We start from the raw sequence: 13,381 nt of genomic DNA on the forward strand, positions 1-13,381 counted from the left end.
ACATGTTCTCTTGCTCTAATGTAAAAATCTTTTCGAGCTTTGTAAAACTTACAAAAAAAGTTTTTATTCTCAATTCATCATATTTCCAATATAAGGCTTTATCTACTAGCAAATCAAATAGTAAAATTGCACTACCTTGTTTTTCCTAATCCTGATATGAAAAAAGCTGTATGATTCAGCAGTAGCTCAGCTACTATTTTACCACAGAGGTATACAATGATTCTAAGAATTTAGCACAGATTATTTCATGTAGAAAAAAAACCAACAACTACATTGTAGAACTTACACACTCTATAAGTTGTGACAAAATACTTCTAGGAACTTTTTTTTCTACTAAGTTTTACAGTATGTTTCCATAAAGGAAAGTGTAATTCCAAATGTCAGGTCAGTTTGGTACAGCTGTCCTATTTTTTATGTTAGATTTTACCCTATGGCATAAGTAACTAAAAAAAGAAGGAAGCAAATACTGACTTGACATCAAAGGTGGGATTTTCCTTTCACACTAAACAATAAAACTCTTCCTCCACTAATGGAAGATGTTTGTGCTTGGGACAGAATATCAACTGAAATGGTTGCCATGAAAAAACAGCAACAACCAAAATCATGAATGCTCTTTTAAAAATAAGTTATTTTACTAATCCCATGCACTAAAAGCATTACACAGTAGCACTATCATCAATTACTCTTTTAGTACCTCACAGTCCAGATATTCCCAATACATCGGGACCCCATGGAGTTAAGTGCTTTAGAGACCATGAAATAAAAGATGAGCTTGTCTCCATGGAATATTTTACAAATGAGCAATTATAAGACTAAAGGAAGTCTTTTTTAGAGGTGATAAGGAACCAAATCACTGAGAGTCAGAACACTCCCAGTACACTGATGTAAATAGATACCCAGATACCTTTAAAACCTTGGTCCATAGAGCAATATCTAGAGTGTCTAAAATGGTGAAAAGAGAGACACAGACTATCTATTGTGTACTAAAACTCTCTAAGCAGAAGCCTAAATCAGAACACAAGATATACCAGGTGAAACAGAAGGCAAGCAGACAGGAGCTGGAGCTTGTTGAACAGGGAGCACAGCATCCCAGCTAGAAGTGCACAGTGCTAGGTTATTTTTTCTGGTAAAATTTCAACATTGCTAAAATAAATGACAATGATATATAAAATGCATGAACAGTCCAGGGAAAAGGGACCAGAATGTGGTAACTAAGATGACTCATCTTCTGATCTGCTGAGGGACAGGTGGAAGAAAGGCTGTCATCTAATACACTGACCTATTTCTCAACTGGTTATGGGCAGCAGAACCACCTGGAACACCCACAGCACTTGGTTTGCCTTCCTTCCATGTCTTTATATGTACTGTCCCCACCAAGGCCTTCCTTTCCTCACCCTCGTAAATTTTCCCCCTTCTCTTTCAGAGCTGAGTTCTGTAGCTCAAAGCACACTGCTTTAGCAAGTCCTCTACATGAGGGAACTTTCCCTTGGGCAATTCTAGAGGTCTGGGATTAGAATTTGGGTTTTTTTGTGCTGTCACAGCAGTGTACTATAGCTAGAAAGGAAGGATTTGTCAGCTGCACAACTCTCTCTGATCCTCATTTACTTCCTTCTGGTTCCTCTTCCAATGGGTAAAATAAGCAAACAATTGCTGCTCACCATACTTTATACTCAGTTCTGCCTCCCAGCTTCCACAGGTTAATTATTTAGACAACAAGCAGTTAAGGGGGCACGGGGTGTGTGTGTGTATTGGTTGGTTTCTAAGTGCCTATGTGATTAGTATTATACATTTTTGTTGGTGAAAGAGGATATTTCAATTGGCCTTTTAAACTGTAGGAGTTTTTATTTACAAAATTGAGAGTTCTGAGTCAAATTCAGTTTGATGAGATTACTTTTGAAAAGTCATATGAGTTAATAAAAGCAAAAGTCCCTGGACAGTAATATTAAACCATGAAATGCAGTTCAGTGTGCAGTGATATTTTGAACTGGTTCATTAGATTTCATTATAAGACTAAGATGCAAGAGTTAACATAAATTATATATTAGTTTTTACTCCAACATAGAAAAGTAACCAGCCAGTATTACTTCCCTTCTGATAAAAAAACCCCCAAACTTTAAAAAGCACAAAGCTGACCACCTGCTGAGACTGTGTGCCATTCCTTTGTATCCTGCAGATAATAAAAACAGGAATATGGGAAATGTCAAGAGGTCAAAGCGTAACTATGGAAAGCTTTGATATAGGCCAAATAAAAAAAAAAACAAACACAACAACAAACCAGTAAAGTTTATTTCACTATTTTTATTGGACTGATTCACCTTAAATTGAAAGTGTTCTCTTCTTCTCTCTTTACTAGGAATGTAGCCTGTAAATTGATGGCAAAGCTTGATTTGTTAAGGTTCATCATGAATTTATCATTATCAGTAATGGGCAACTAAAAGGTGATTCAAGCAGTATCTTCAATTTCCCTGTTCTGCTTACAATCCTGATGTGGTGCAGATAAAACTGCATGAGTCACTTTGAAATACCCACAGAACTGCTGGGTCAGGTCTACAGAGCTTTTTTTCCTAAGATGAGCCTAATTTTTGAGCCATGTCATGAGTCTTATTACAGCAAAGCACCATTCCTAATAATCTTGTATTAATTTTCAGCAAACAATCAGGTTTCTCATACTGATGAGGACCACCACTACCTCCCCATATTTAGTTGAATAAAATGCCTAAGTGGCTTTGAAGTGTTCATTTCCCTTTTGCTTTTTCCCCCTATTTTACTCTTCCTTTCAGATAAATATTTCTATTGATTATATGTGCAAACCAGCAAAGACAGACTACATATCTAATCAGACATGTTTATCAATAGAGCTTTTTGTGTTTTGTTTTCTGTAGGATGTTTGGATCTCAGGAAGAGCCTTTAGATTTCTTTTAAGATATAGACTGGGAGACCACACAGACCTCAACAGCAGTTTGATTATATTATTGACATAAACTGTGGTTATAGAGGTACACAGAAAGTATGAGACCTGCCAAGTAACCCTATGGTTAACAGGAAATAACCTGCACAGGAAACAGTTTGGTTCAGTGAGAAGTTAAATAATAAGTTGCCTGAAAGTCTAATAAATGTCTATTGCACCTTAATGTTTCTCCACTCTTTCACATTTGTAATACATCAGTAGGACTAAATTAATTCTGATTCTGTATAACATAAAACCAGAAATTTTCAAAGGCTGTGATACTATACAAAGTTTAATCTCAGAAACTTGGAAAGATTTGAGTACTATGAAGCCACCGTGGAAACTGCTGAAGCTTTTGTTCTGCTGTTGCTGTTTAGTTTTGTACATGTAATTATACTTTATTACCTTGTTACTTTTCTCTTCTCTTGTAAAACTCAATCTTTAAGGGGTCACTAGTCACTGGTGAGAAGCAATGACTTAGCCCAGAAAAATTATTTCATGCACTATGTTTAAGCACTTAACAAGAAATGATCACAAGAAAAAAATGTGATGACATATTTGAGACATTTTGCAATAAGCAGGAATACACTACATCTCTAAATACTGTCCTGGCTCATCTTTGTGCAGACTTCCAAGTCTATGAGTTTCAGGGATCTTTATCTCCTTGCTAGATAGCTACTATAAATACTCTCTTACTAAATTCCTCCTCTTTTAAAACATTTAATCAGACTTCACATGACTTGCGTTAACCAGTTAACCAGGGTTTTGCTCAACAGAGCCTGAAACCCCCAAGTATCTCAGGGATACAATCCCCAAGTACCACGACCCTGGCAGCGGAGCAACACACACAGTGCCTGCTGTAACAACTATGGGACACAGACACTTGTGGGTCCTCAGGATGATAAAAATGGATGGTCAACCAAGGTGCTGGAATGAGGAAAGAGGAGCTGATGACATTAGAAGGCTTTTAAAATTGAGAAGTGAAGCTATGGATGAAAAGACGTTCCTGTATGTGAGAAAGGGAGAATGAATCTCTGACATTCATCTGTCTCTTCCCTGTGGTAGCTACTGCTGCTCATGCACTGTTTTTCTACCTGGATCTGTTTCCTAGGACTCTGGACACTCCTCTGACGCTGCTTTGAATAAATATTCAGGAAGATATACTCACCCAAACTAGGCCTGCAAATACTCATGCCACTGTGACTGCACAAAGATAAGTATATGTGAACAATTAAAATTAGAGAAGCAGAGAAGCCAAGAGAAGCATTTTGAGATATGAAGCACCTGAAAACCTACATTTATTAATAAATATCAATCACTGCTTTTATTAATGTTCAGTGGAGCTGAATATATTTGATAACCTACCCATCATTGTTAACATCAGATACTGCAACTGTGTACCCAAAATAGGACGCCATCTGAAAATAAAAAAAAAAACAAACAGATAGACTTTCATATTGGATATAAAATGTAAAGTTTTTTACTGATAATCCTCTTTGTTTTTATGGTCATTATTACAAAAAAAATTCAATATTCTTGAAACTATATTAAGGAAACTAGATGGTCTAGAGATACAATATTTCATGACATAGTTGCTTGACATTACCTGCTCACCAGTGAAGTTCTGGATAAAGGTCAAGTCGGAAGAATTAATGATTGAGACCTGGCAACAGAAGAATAAGGAAAGTTTCAAGCACACATGGAGATGCTACAGCATGGCATCACTGCAAAAGAATTTGACACACTGAAAAATGGTCCAAGTGGCCAAGAAAAAACAGTTCTTTTTCTGTCTCACCACAGTTTTCCTGTATGATCTTGAACAAAATGCTAAGATTTCATGACCCTCAGGTTCCCCATGAAAAAAATAGGGAAAAGTATTTCCTTTCCTTGCTGGACACTGAACAACAGCAAATCACAGCCTATCAACTGATCAGTGACTAGGCATGAAAACATGAACTTAAAACATAAAGAAGTATACACAGATATATAAATATATATACATACACAAATACACATTCTTCCTAAAAAATTAAAAGCAAGTCCCAGAGACACAAGGAATTTGGAGTCCACAAAACTAGAGAATGTGTCTGTGGCTGCGATCTCTCTTCCCAGTCAGGTTACTTGTGGAACTTTTTTCCTACAATTTAAAAGCTGTATCCACAAAAGTATATTGTTTTCTCCCCTTCACTTCTAACTGCATATCATGACTCTTTGCACCTGGATTTCAGTGTATACACTTACACTGAGAGTAAACACTGGGTATGAATAATCTGAATTTGGACTCCTCTGCACTGTGGACACAGCATTGCACAAAAATATGCTGACCTATGGGTGAGCATATGAGTGTCTGATAACACTTGGTGGGTATAGGGATACTAATCAGACTCAGAGCATGTAATTCTGGTTGTGATTGCCTGTTGAAAACAGACTTCAGAAGGCACTAGGCGCTTACTAGTCAAAACCCAAACCAGTAAAGGCATTTCAACCCAGCCAGATAAGCCTGGGGGGGAAAATCAGTGGCAGTTTTCTCTGCTTCGAAGTATGAAAGAGACAGAAAATATAATGTAGCATTTAACCTTACAAATAGCTTAATTGCCTTCTCACTATAAAAATTCTAAAATGAAGGTCCAGTACATACATAGCCAAAGTTCTGTGCTCCCCTTGGGACTCCAGCAACCAGCTCTGAAAGGATAAACGATCAACAGTGAACTGGTTCTGCAATCTGAGCTGTGCATGCAACATGTATCCCACACCACTTAAAACTTCCTTGATACACATGTCAAACCCCTTAGGATTCTGATTTGTGATCTGTATCAGAAAGACCTGTAAGTCACTTCAAGCCATTATTTCATAAGACTACAGCACTCAGTTCATTTACTTGCACAAAACATTACACTCTGACTTTTGAATACACCCATCCATGGATCTCTTTCTGTTTAGCATTGCTTAGCATAGCTCAGTATTTTAAAGTTCTTGGCACAATTCAGTTTGCTACCTGACAGCTGTGTATTGATGGAATGAGAATTAGTTAGGGCATCACATACTAGAGCACAGAAGCGAAACAGAACTGTCCTTACAAATATTTATTTTCTTTTTGCCTACCAACAGTTTATCTCATCCATTATTTCACTTGATGCCATATAAATGCTTGACAAATTTTGCACAATCTATCGAAAAGAATTACAAGGAAATTTTTGTGAGTGGCATTGAAGGGATCCACAGAATAAAACATTAAACATTAGACCTAGCTGCCCTCTAGGAGTAATTCTGCTCAATGGTGAAATCTTAAACAACTAGTAGAAAAATGAGTAGAAAAAAGAAGGAAAAAACAAAGTCCCAGCCTGCAGTCTTGCAGTGTAAACCTTCCCTCATTAGGATATCTACATCTGAAGACAGCAGCAGGAACTTCAGATAACAGGGCACCTCAGCCACCTGCTTGTACTGACCTAGCCTTCCTCTGTTCCTCACTGGGATCATGTACTCCCCTCTGATTCAACGTGTTTGCTCAAGGGGAAACAGAGTCCTAAGGAAGGCCTGAACATGACACAGGATGAATCTCGAGTCAGCCAACTATGCAATATTTTTGTGCCAGTCATTCATATGACATATTGATTCAAAATCATCCATTATAAAACTTTGAGTATGCATTAAAAAAGCAGCCAAAAATATAGCCTTCCATTACTGGGGGCACCTCTTTTTATACATGATAGTATTTTCCTCAAAACAGTGTCGTTTTTTATATATTTTTTGAATCCTTCATAATGCAGGACAGGCAACTTTAACTTCAGAGGGATTAAGCAGCAGCAGTTCTGGAGCACTGGGTTTACTTGTGCAAATGTACTATGTCCCTATTGGCTTTGTGAGTCTGGACTACAAAGCTGGTCAGCCCCTCAAGAAAGCCACCCCTTATGGAATTCAAATTTTTGCATTACTTTAATTCTGTTATGTTATACTGTCTAAGGAAATAATTGTCTCTGAGAATATTGAGTACAGATAGCTTAAGTCACATCAGTGTTTCAAATATATAATAGGTATGTTCCTATGTAGAGACCCAAAACAAGGAACTCAGTAAGTGTACGGCCATATGGTTTTCATTCAAGTACATAGGTGCTTACCTTGTTCAGAATCCCCAGTAAATTCCCCAGCAGCCACTGAGTATCCTGTTTAAAGATAAATTTAAAAAAACACAATCCAACTCGATAAAAAAATTCCTTCAAAAAATATGTAAGCACCATCAGATTTGTCTGTTCAATGGATCTGTTGAATGCAAGTTTTCTAACATGAGTATACTAAAACTGTGGAGAAAAGTTGTTTATCACACTTGTACGACTAAGTAAATGGTAGGTCTGAATCTATAAGAAATTGATCCCTCTTCTCCAAAAATGAGCTTCTAAATCAATAATACTTATTCATCTGAAAAAACCCATCAGGTATTACGGTGTTTTGCCCTAATAGCTATTGACACAAGTCAGGTCTTCATTATTGTACTCTAATGTGTGAGTGTCCTGGCTGAGCTTTATATGGAAAATAGATTTCCAAAGATGCAGAAAAGCACCTCCCGGAGCTTTATTAAACCTGTGAGATAGTTACTACTGTCACAGTAAAGAAAGACTTTTGGATTGTATCAGGGACTTAAATTTCAAATCTATGGGCAACAGTGCAAGGATGTGCCCTCAAATTCCACTGAATCTTTTCTCCACTCCAACTATGTGAAGAAAAACCTGCCTTACATGCAGAGACATGTGAGTATCAAGAAAATTCTTAAGAGATCAGTGCTAAAAAAGTAGATTTTTCTATTAATTTTTTCTATTCATTACATAGTATCTTCAAATTGACTTTTGTTATTGCTTACTTCAATGGTATCTTTTAAATATCAGTGAGAATTAATTGGGTATTTGCTTAGTACTGTACAAAATACCACAGAACTGAATTTGAAGTTATCTAATAAAAATTGAAATTGTCTTTAATTACATTAAGTTCAATCCATCATCTTGCAATGAAAAAATACATAAATGGGAAAATTTTGTATTTCTGCTCAATTATTTAAGATCAAATAACAAGAACCCTAACAAGCCATTTAAGTAAGATACCAACCTTCAAACCCTGTTGCTATGCATCATTTTAAGAATGTTAATAATCTTGCTGAAATAACCAGCAAACTACTGATTTGCTGTTGTACTTAAGGCAAAACATGTTCAAACCCACTCACAATTGGGACAATAGTAATGTAGGGCTTGTTTTCATATTTATGTAAGACTCATCCTTTTAGAACATGTTGCTAACTCATATAGAACTCAGCTTACCCATGTAATTGTCATCATACGAGGGTGGTGCCACTCCTGTTTGCTTCTCTCGTGCCAGTTTCCTCAGAATATCCTTGAAGGAATAATTTGCAATGATGTCCGCAATACTTGCAGTGATTACCTGACCTGGAATCAAACAGCTTCATAAATGAAAGAGACCTAAAAGAGGGCCAGATTCTATAAAACAGGGCTAGCAGAACACCAGAACAGTGCAGAAAGAACACTAATACAGCACAATGCAAAGAGCAGATAATTTCTCTCAAGCTTTCTCCATTATTACCCCGGAAGTCTCAAGAGTACACATAAATCAATAAAACAAGGCACTGAATCTCTATTGAACCATTACAAAAACACCTCCAGACCCATTTCAATGTCCTAATCCAAACTAAAGTCATTGCACTGTACAAATGTAGTAGACCAATGAAAGCAATTTCTCAATGGAGAGTTCAAAGCTATGAATTCCCTACAATCACAACCAATTAGATCTTCTTTAAAAAAATGCAAAAACACACATCAAAGAGGCTGACAGCGGGCAAGCTGGTAGGCAGAGGCTGGGAATCAGATACATCATACATGTAACATCAGGTTAAAACAAAAGTAACCTCTTAACCCTTTAACAAAACAACTTCAGGGTTTTTCTACATGAGAAACTACATCTTGGAACCTACAGTGATGCCACAAATTAACTTAAAATACATGGAGATAGCTATAAAAGGTTGTGTTCAAAACCAAACAGTAACAAACATTTTTAAAATAGTACATTTGTTCTACAAATAATAGCAATTTTTAAACCTGCAGTATTTCTAGGGAAAAATTCAATTTAGTATACTAAAATGCCAACATAAAAATAGTTGTTTATAGTTGTTTAAATTCCTATACAACCTACATCCTGGATTTTCATGGCTTATTTTTATGCTCAGTTGCTTAAGCAATTGAGCTGCTTAAGTTGTTAAGCAATTCTTTTGATTTACATTTGTTGAAAATAAGATCAGAGAGTGGTTATCTTAAACCAACAAACAGTGGAAATCTAGAACAACAGTACTTTCTGCTTCACTTCTTAGATCCAGTTAACCACCCAGATGAACATACCTTGCCAATAAAAACTACCGGGCCCGCCTACTATCAGGTCTCCATTCTACAAAAAGCAAAATTAAATAAAATTATACAACAAAAGAACATAGCAAAATTAAGCATGCATGGGAAAAAAGCAATTTAAATGATCAAAATAATATCATAATTATGATAAAGGAGAATAGCCATGTTCAAGGAAAGGAGGTAGGTGCATGGATGTGCAGGAAAAATCCACAGTTAAAAAAAAAGTTAAAATCACCCTATTCATCTGCACTTGAAATGAAAGCCATTTATTTTACCACCAACATAACATTTCAAAACTTGCTGCTTATTTGTAACAAAACAAAGTTAACAGAAAAGAGAGTACTCACATGCAGTGAAATGACAATAATGCTTTATAGAGAATTATACAATGCAGCTGCAGAATGCTCAAAATAGTGGCAGTGGTCAAAACTACCTGAGGCTCTGGTGCTGTAATAATGGCCCAGATAACAATCATGCAAAGTTTATCCTTTCTCCCACAACATTGTTTCTGGACCTCTCGGCATTTAAGAAAATCTAGTTCTTTCCCTTAAGTACTTTCACCCCCACAAGAGAATGGTTTTACTCAGTGACTAGTCTGCCACCAAAAGCATCCTTATGTAGGTTATTTTAACTTTTTAAAACTAGTTGGTGCCTGCTCCACTGCTACCTGAAAGTCAAGTAAAGCATTTTAGGTGGGACAGACTGAGATAGAAGCACACAGAAGTTTTTGCCTAATTATCTGTTAAGATAGACTGTGACAGATTGGAATGCTGCAAAGAGATAAACAGGTGCTGATTGAGTATTTCTTTTAATTAATGAAACAAAAAAGTTTGAAGCTTGAAAAGGAGGAAAGAACTTGCAACAACTTCACGAAACTTTCCATATCCAACAGATGGAGATAAACTTATGACCACTGAGACAGCACTTGAACCCTGCAAATATATCACAATGACATTTGGTCAAAATAATTCAGAAGCAGAATCTCACCTTGTAAAAATCTAAGCTGAAACCTGCTTGACAAAAGCCTTGTCCTTCAGGATCTGCATTGCCTGCAATTATGAAGGCAGAAGCATTTTATTGATTTTACAACGCATGTGGAAGAGAACACATACTCTTGGAGCTGTAACGCCATGAAATACAATACTGCCAATATATGTGAAAATGTATTCTTTTTTCGAAGAGGCAGAGCAAATCAAGACCTTCTACAAGATCTCAATCGTGCAGTCCCTTGTGAAGATTTTGAAAAACATGACCTGCTACTTGGGACTTTCTACTCCTACTGCCAAGAAAGGACCCTTGAAACAACTATCACTGATTCAGTTTTAATTCAGCTGGAGATAAAAAAGATAAAAACCTCAACAATACTGTAAAATTCTCATCACAGTCTGCTCTGTCATAAATACAAAAATAAGTATTTACTAAGGTGCTCTCAAAAAACCTTGACATAGTGTAAGGGTCAGGATGGGTACATGGAAAAACAACTTTCCTGCTCCTGACTACTTTTATTTCTATTTTCCAGATCCTTATATAATTGTGTGAAGTGTCTTGGCATGCATCTTATGGCAATTCTGTATGTGCCAGAGTGCCAGAAGACTGCAGGATTGTGAAACTGAGAGTAGGAATGGCCACTTGAACTCTCTCTTCAAATGACATAAGCCTTTGCTGAAGCCCTAGTGACACATCAGTAAGTACATAAACCAGATGTTAAGGTTACCATTTCTTACAGATTCAGCTTCTTTCTGTAGCTGTCCATGCAGAGACAGAATTAGGCACAGTTTAAACAGAAGACACAACAGAAAGCTGCTTAAAACCCCAGTAAATATGCATATTTATTAATATAAATATTCATATTTATATGCATATTATATTCTATTTCATAGAATGCTGAACAAGATGAATAATAACCTGATAATAACCTAATATGTGGTATTTTCTGCTGACTTGTAGGTAGCTAAACCTAGCTCCAAATATATGTGGTTTATCCCTCTTCCCCAAGAAGCAAGGCCCAGAGAAGGCTACCACATCCTCAGAACAGCACAGAGAAGAGTGTGGAACACCAGTGCTAATGTGCACAGCTTTCTTCCATGCTGAAAGTTCTTCACAAATGAACTCTTGTGGATGATATTGGCATGAGCGATGATATAGGCTTGTGTGTTTCTATGCAGAGTCTGATCTTCAAACCGTGCCCTTGTGATGAGACATTTATACTCAGCATAAGTATGAATAATTGGTTTAATATGCTGTCTGGTTCTTATCTAGATCTGTTTGCTATGTTTTAAAGCCAAAAAAATTGAACCGATTCTAGCTGATTACTATAACTGCACACAATTTACTTAGTTTCTCCTCTTTCAATTAATTATACAATAAAGCATCCAACTGTAGGAATATAGTTTAATGTTAATTTATCTTTACACCCTCATTCAATGCAATAACATCATATAGTAACCTTCATTCAACCAAGACTCAGTGGTGTGAAGACTGAAAGAATGCAAAGCCTCAGTGCAAACCCAATTCTTCAACACTACTGTTCATATTAATACTTACTGTTGCGACAAGGTGAATATTCAGCATAGGCACTGAAGTTCTGAATTGCTACATAGCAGGTGCCAACAGGGTCCTTCTCAGGGCTGTCTTTAAGGGTTCTCCAATGATACAAAGGAGCACAAGCCTACAAAAACAGAAACACAAAACAGAAAACACACATACTTTCACACACTCTTGCATCTGGCAAATGTAGTTTTTAATAGGCTGTGTACAAGGATTCTCTCCGGTGTTGTGTCATTCATCTAGCAATGATCACGAGACAGAAGAAAATGCAGGACCACTGCTTCATGTAATTTCATTATAACCTGAAAAGCACACTGAAATTTCACTTATAGCCCTTGGCAGGTGAAATCTGCCAGGGACTACAAGTCACATTTAAGCCATGTTACAAATACCCTCTAAGTCTGCTTCACAAGTAGTATGTTTGCTCTATTACTGCTCATTGCACAGGAGCTGATCCCATAATTTAAGATGCATATCTCATATATGTGGTTGAAGGAAATCCCAGTTCTGTCCTGGTATGTCCTAAGATAATGGCAATAGCAGCAGATCTGACTCCACTTAGCAGATTTGTCAGGTTGTTGTCATATGGTCACTCACAATCATCAGAGTGTCTGCCTCCTTATAAGCCCCTGGTTCAAATCTTCATAGGCAGGACACGGTTATAAGGCATTCAACAGTCTGAGTGAATATTTTTTTGCTAAGGAAGTTTTGGTTAGATATTTAATCTTCCATGTTACAGCAGTGGTGTTACAAACATGACAGAATAGAGATAAAAGATACACAACTTGTGTAGACAGAAGGATTATTTCTTCTGAAGGTAAACCAGATAATTAGAAAAATAAGAACAATAAGCTGTCAGGTCTGCAAGTCACTCCTCACAGTTTCCTGTGCCCTGAAACTTTTCATTGCCTGGGAGCATGAAGACACTACATCTCCCTGCAATGTTGCCTCTGCAAGATACAAATAAATCCTTCATTCATGTCCTGCCTTGTCCTTCTCTTTAAATTACAAACCTGTCTACTTCTAGCAAGGTATTGCTATTGTTTACAATATTGTCTTAGCCTTCGTTCTGCAGTCAGTATCAGCTGTATGAACCACAGTGCTACTCAGAGCTTATCACCACTCAGAGCTTGTGGAGCAACGGCTTAAGGAACAGGGACACTTCACACACCCCTGCCTAGGAAACCTTGCAGATTGAAACAGAGAGCAAGAACAGAGTGCAGCAAAGAGGAGTATGTGTCCTATGGGGGTGATTTTTGTTACATTTGACATCAAGCCAAATAGATTGAAACAGGAACAATATAATCATAAATGTTTACTTTATGCAGTTTACTATTAAATCTGTAGCTTAAAAAACAAGTTCCTCATAGTTTGCTGACATTTTCTTTTTCTCTTAGCCTACAAAGCTTAACAGACAAAGCTTTCCAGCTTTGCTGTTGAAATTTTTGCCTGAAAAGTGTTGACTGTACCTCAGTTTCAGATTCTGAGA

At 36.9% G+C, this 13,381-nt stretch overlaps 1 protein-coding gene across 1 annotated transcript in view; it reads right to left on the bottom strand.

Moving 5' to 3' along the window:
- The window catches only part of ITGA8 (integrin subunit alpha 8), a 114,614-nt gene that overhangs the window by 86,757 nt on the left and 14,476 nt on the right, over positions 1-13,381 (bottom strand). Inside the window, exons 4-11 of the mRNA XM_063412969.1 lie at positions 11,890-12,013; positions 10,333-10,394; positions 9,340-9,385; positions 8,251-8,376; positions 7,063-7,107; positions 5,586-5,629; positions 4,554-4,610; positions 4,313-4,365 (exon numbers count right to left, since the gene is read on the bottom strand). Coding sequence (XP_063269039.1) covers positions 4,313-4,365; positions 4,554-4,610; positions 5,586-5,629; positions 7,063-7,107; positions 8,251-8,376; positions 9,340-9,385; positions 10,333-10,394; positions 11,890-12,013 — 557 coding nt within the window. The remainder of the gene's footprint in view (positions 1-4,312; positions 4,366-4,553; positions 4,611-5,585; positions 5,630-7,062; positions 7,108-8,250; positions 8,377-9,339; positions 9,386-10,332; positions 10,395-11,889; positions 12,014-13,381) is intronic.

Source organism: Prinia subflava, chromosome 1 (assembly GCF_021018805.1).
Source record: "Prinia subflava isolate CZ2003 ecotype Zambia chromosome 1, Cam_Psub_1.2, whole genome shotgun sequence".
In the NCBI taxonomy this organism is placed as follows: domain Eukaryota; kingdom Metazoa; phylum Chordata; class Aves; order Passeriformes; family Cisticolidae; genus Prinia; species Prinia subflava.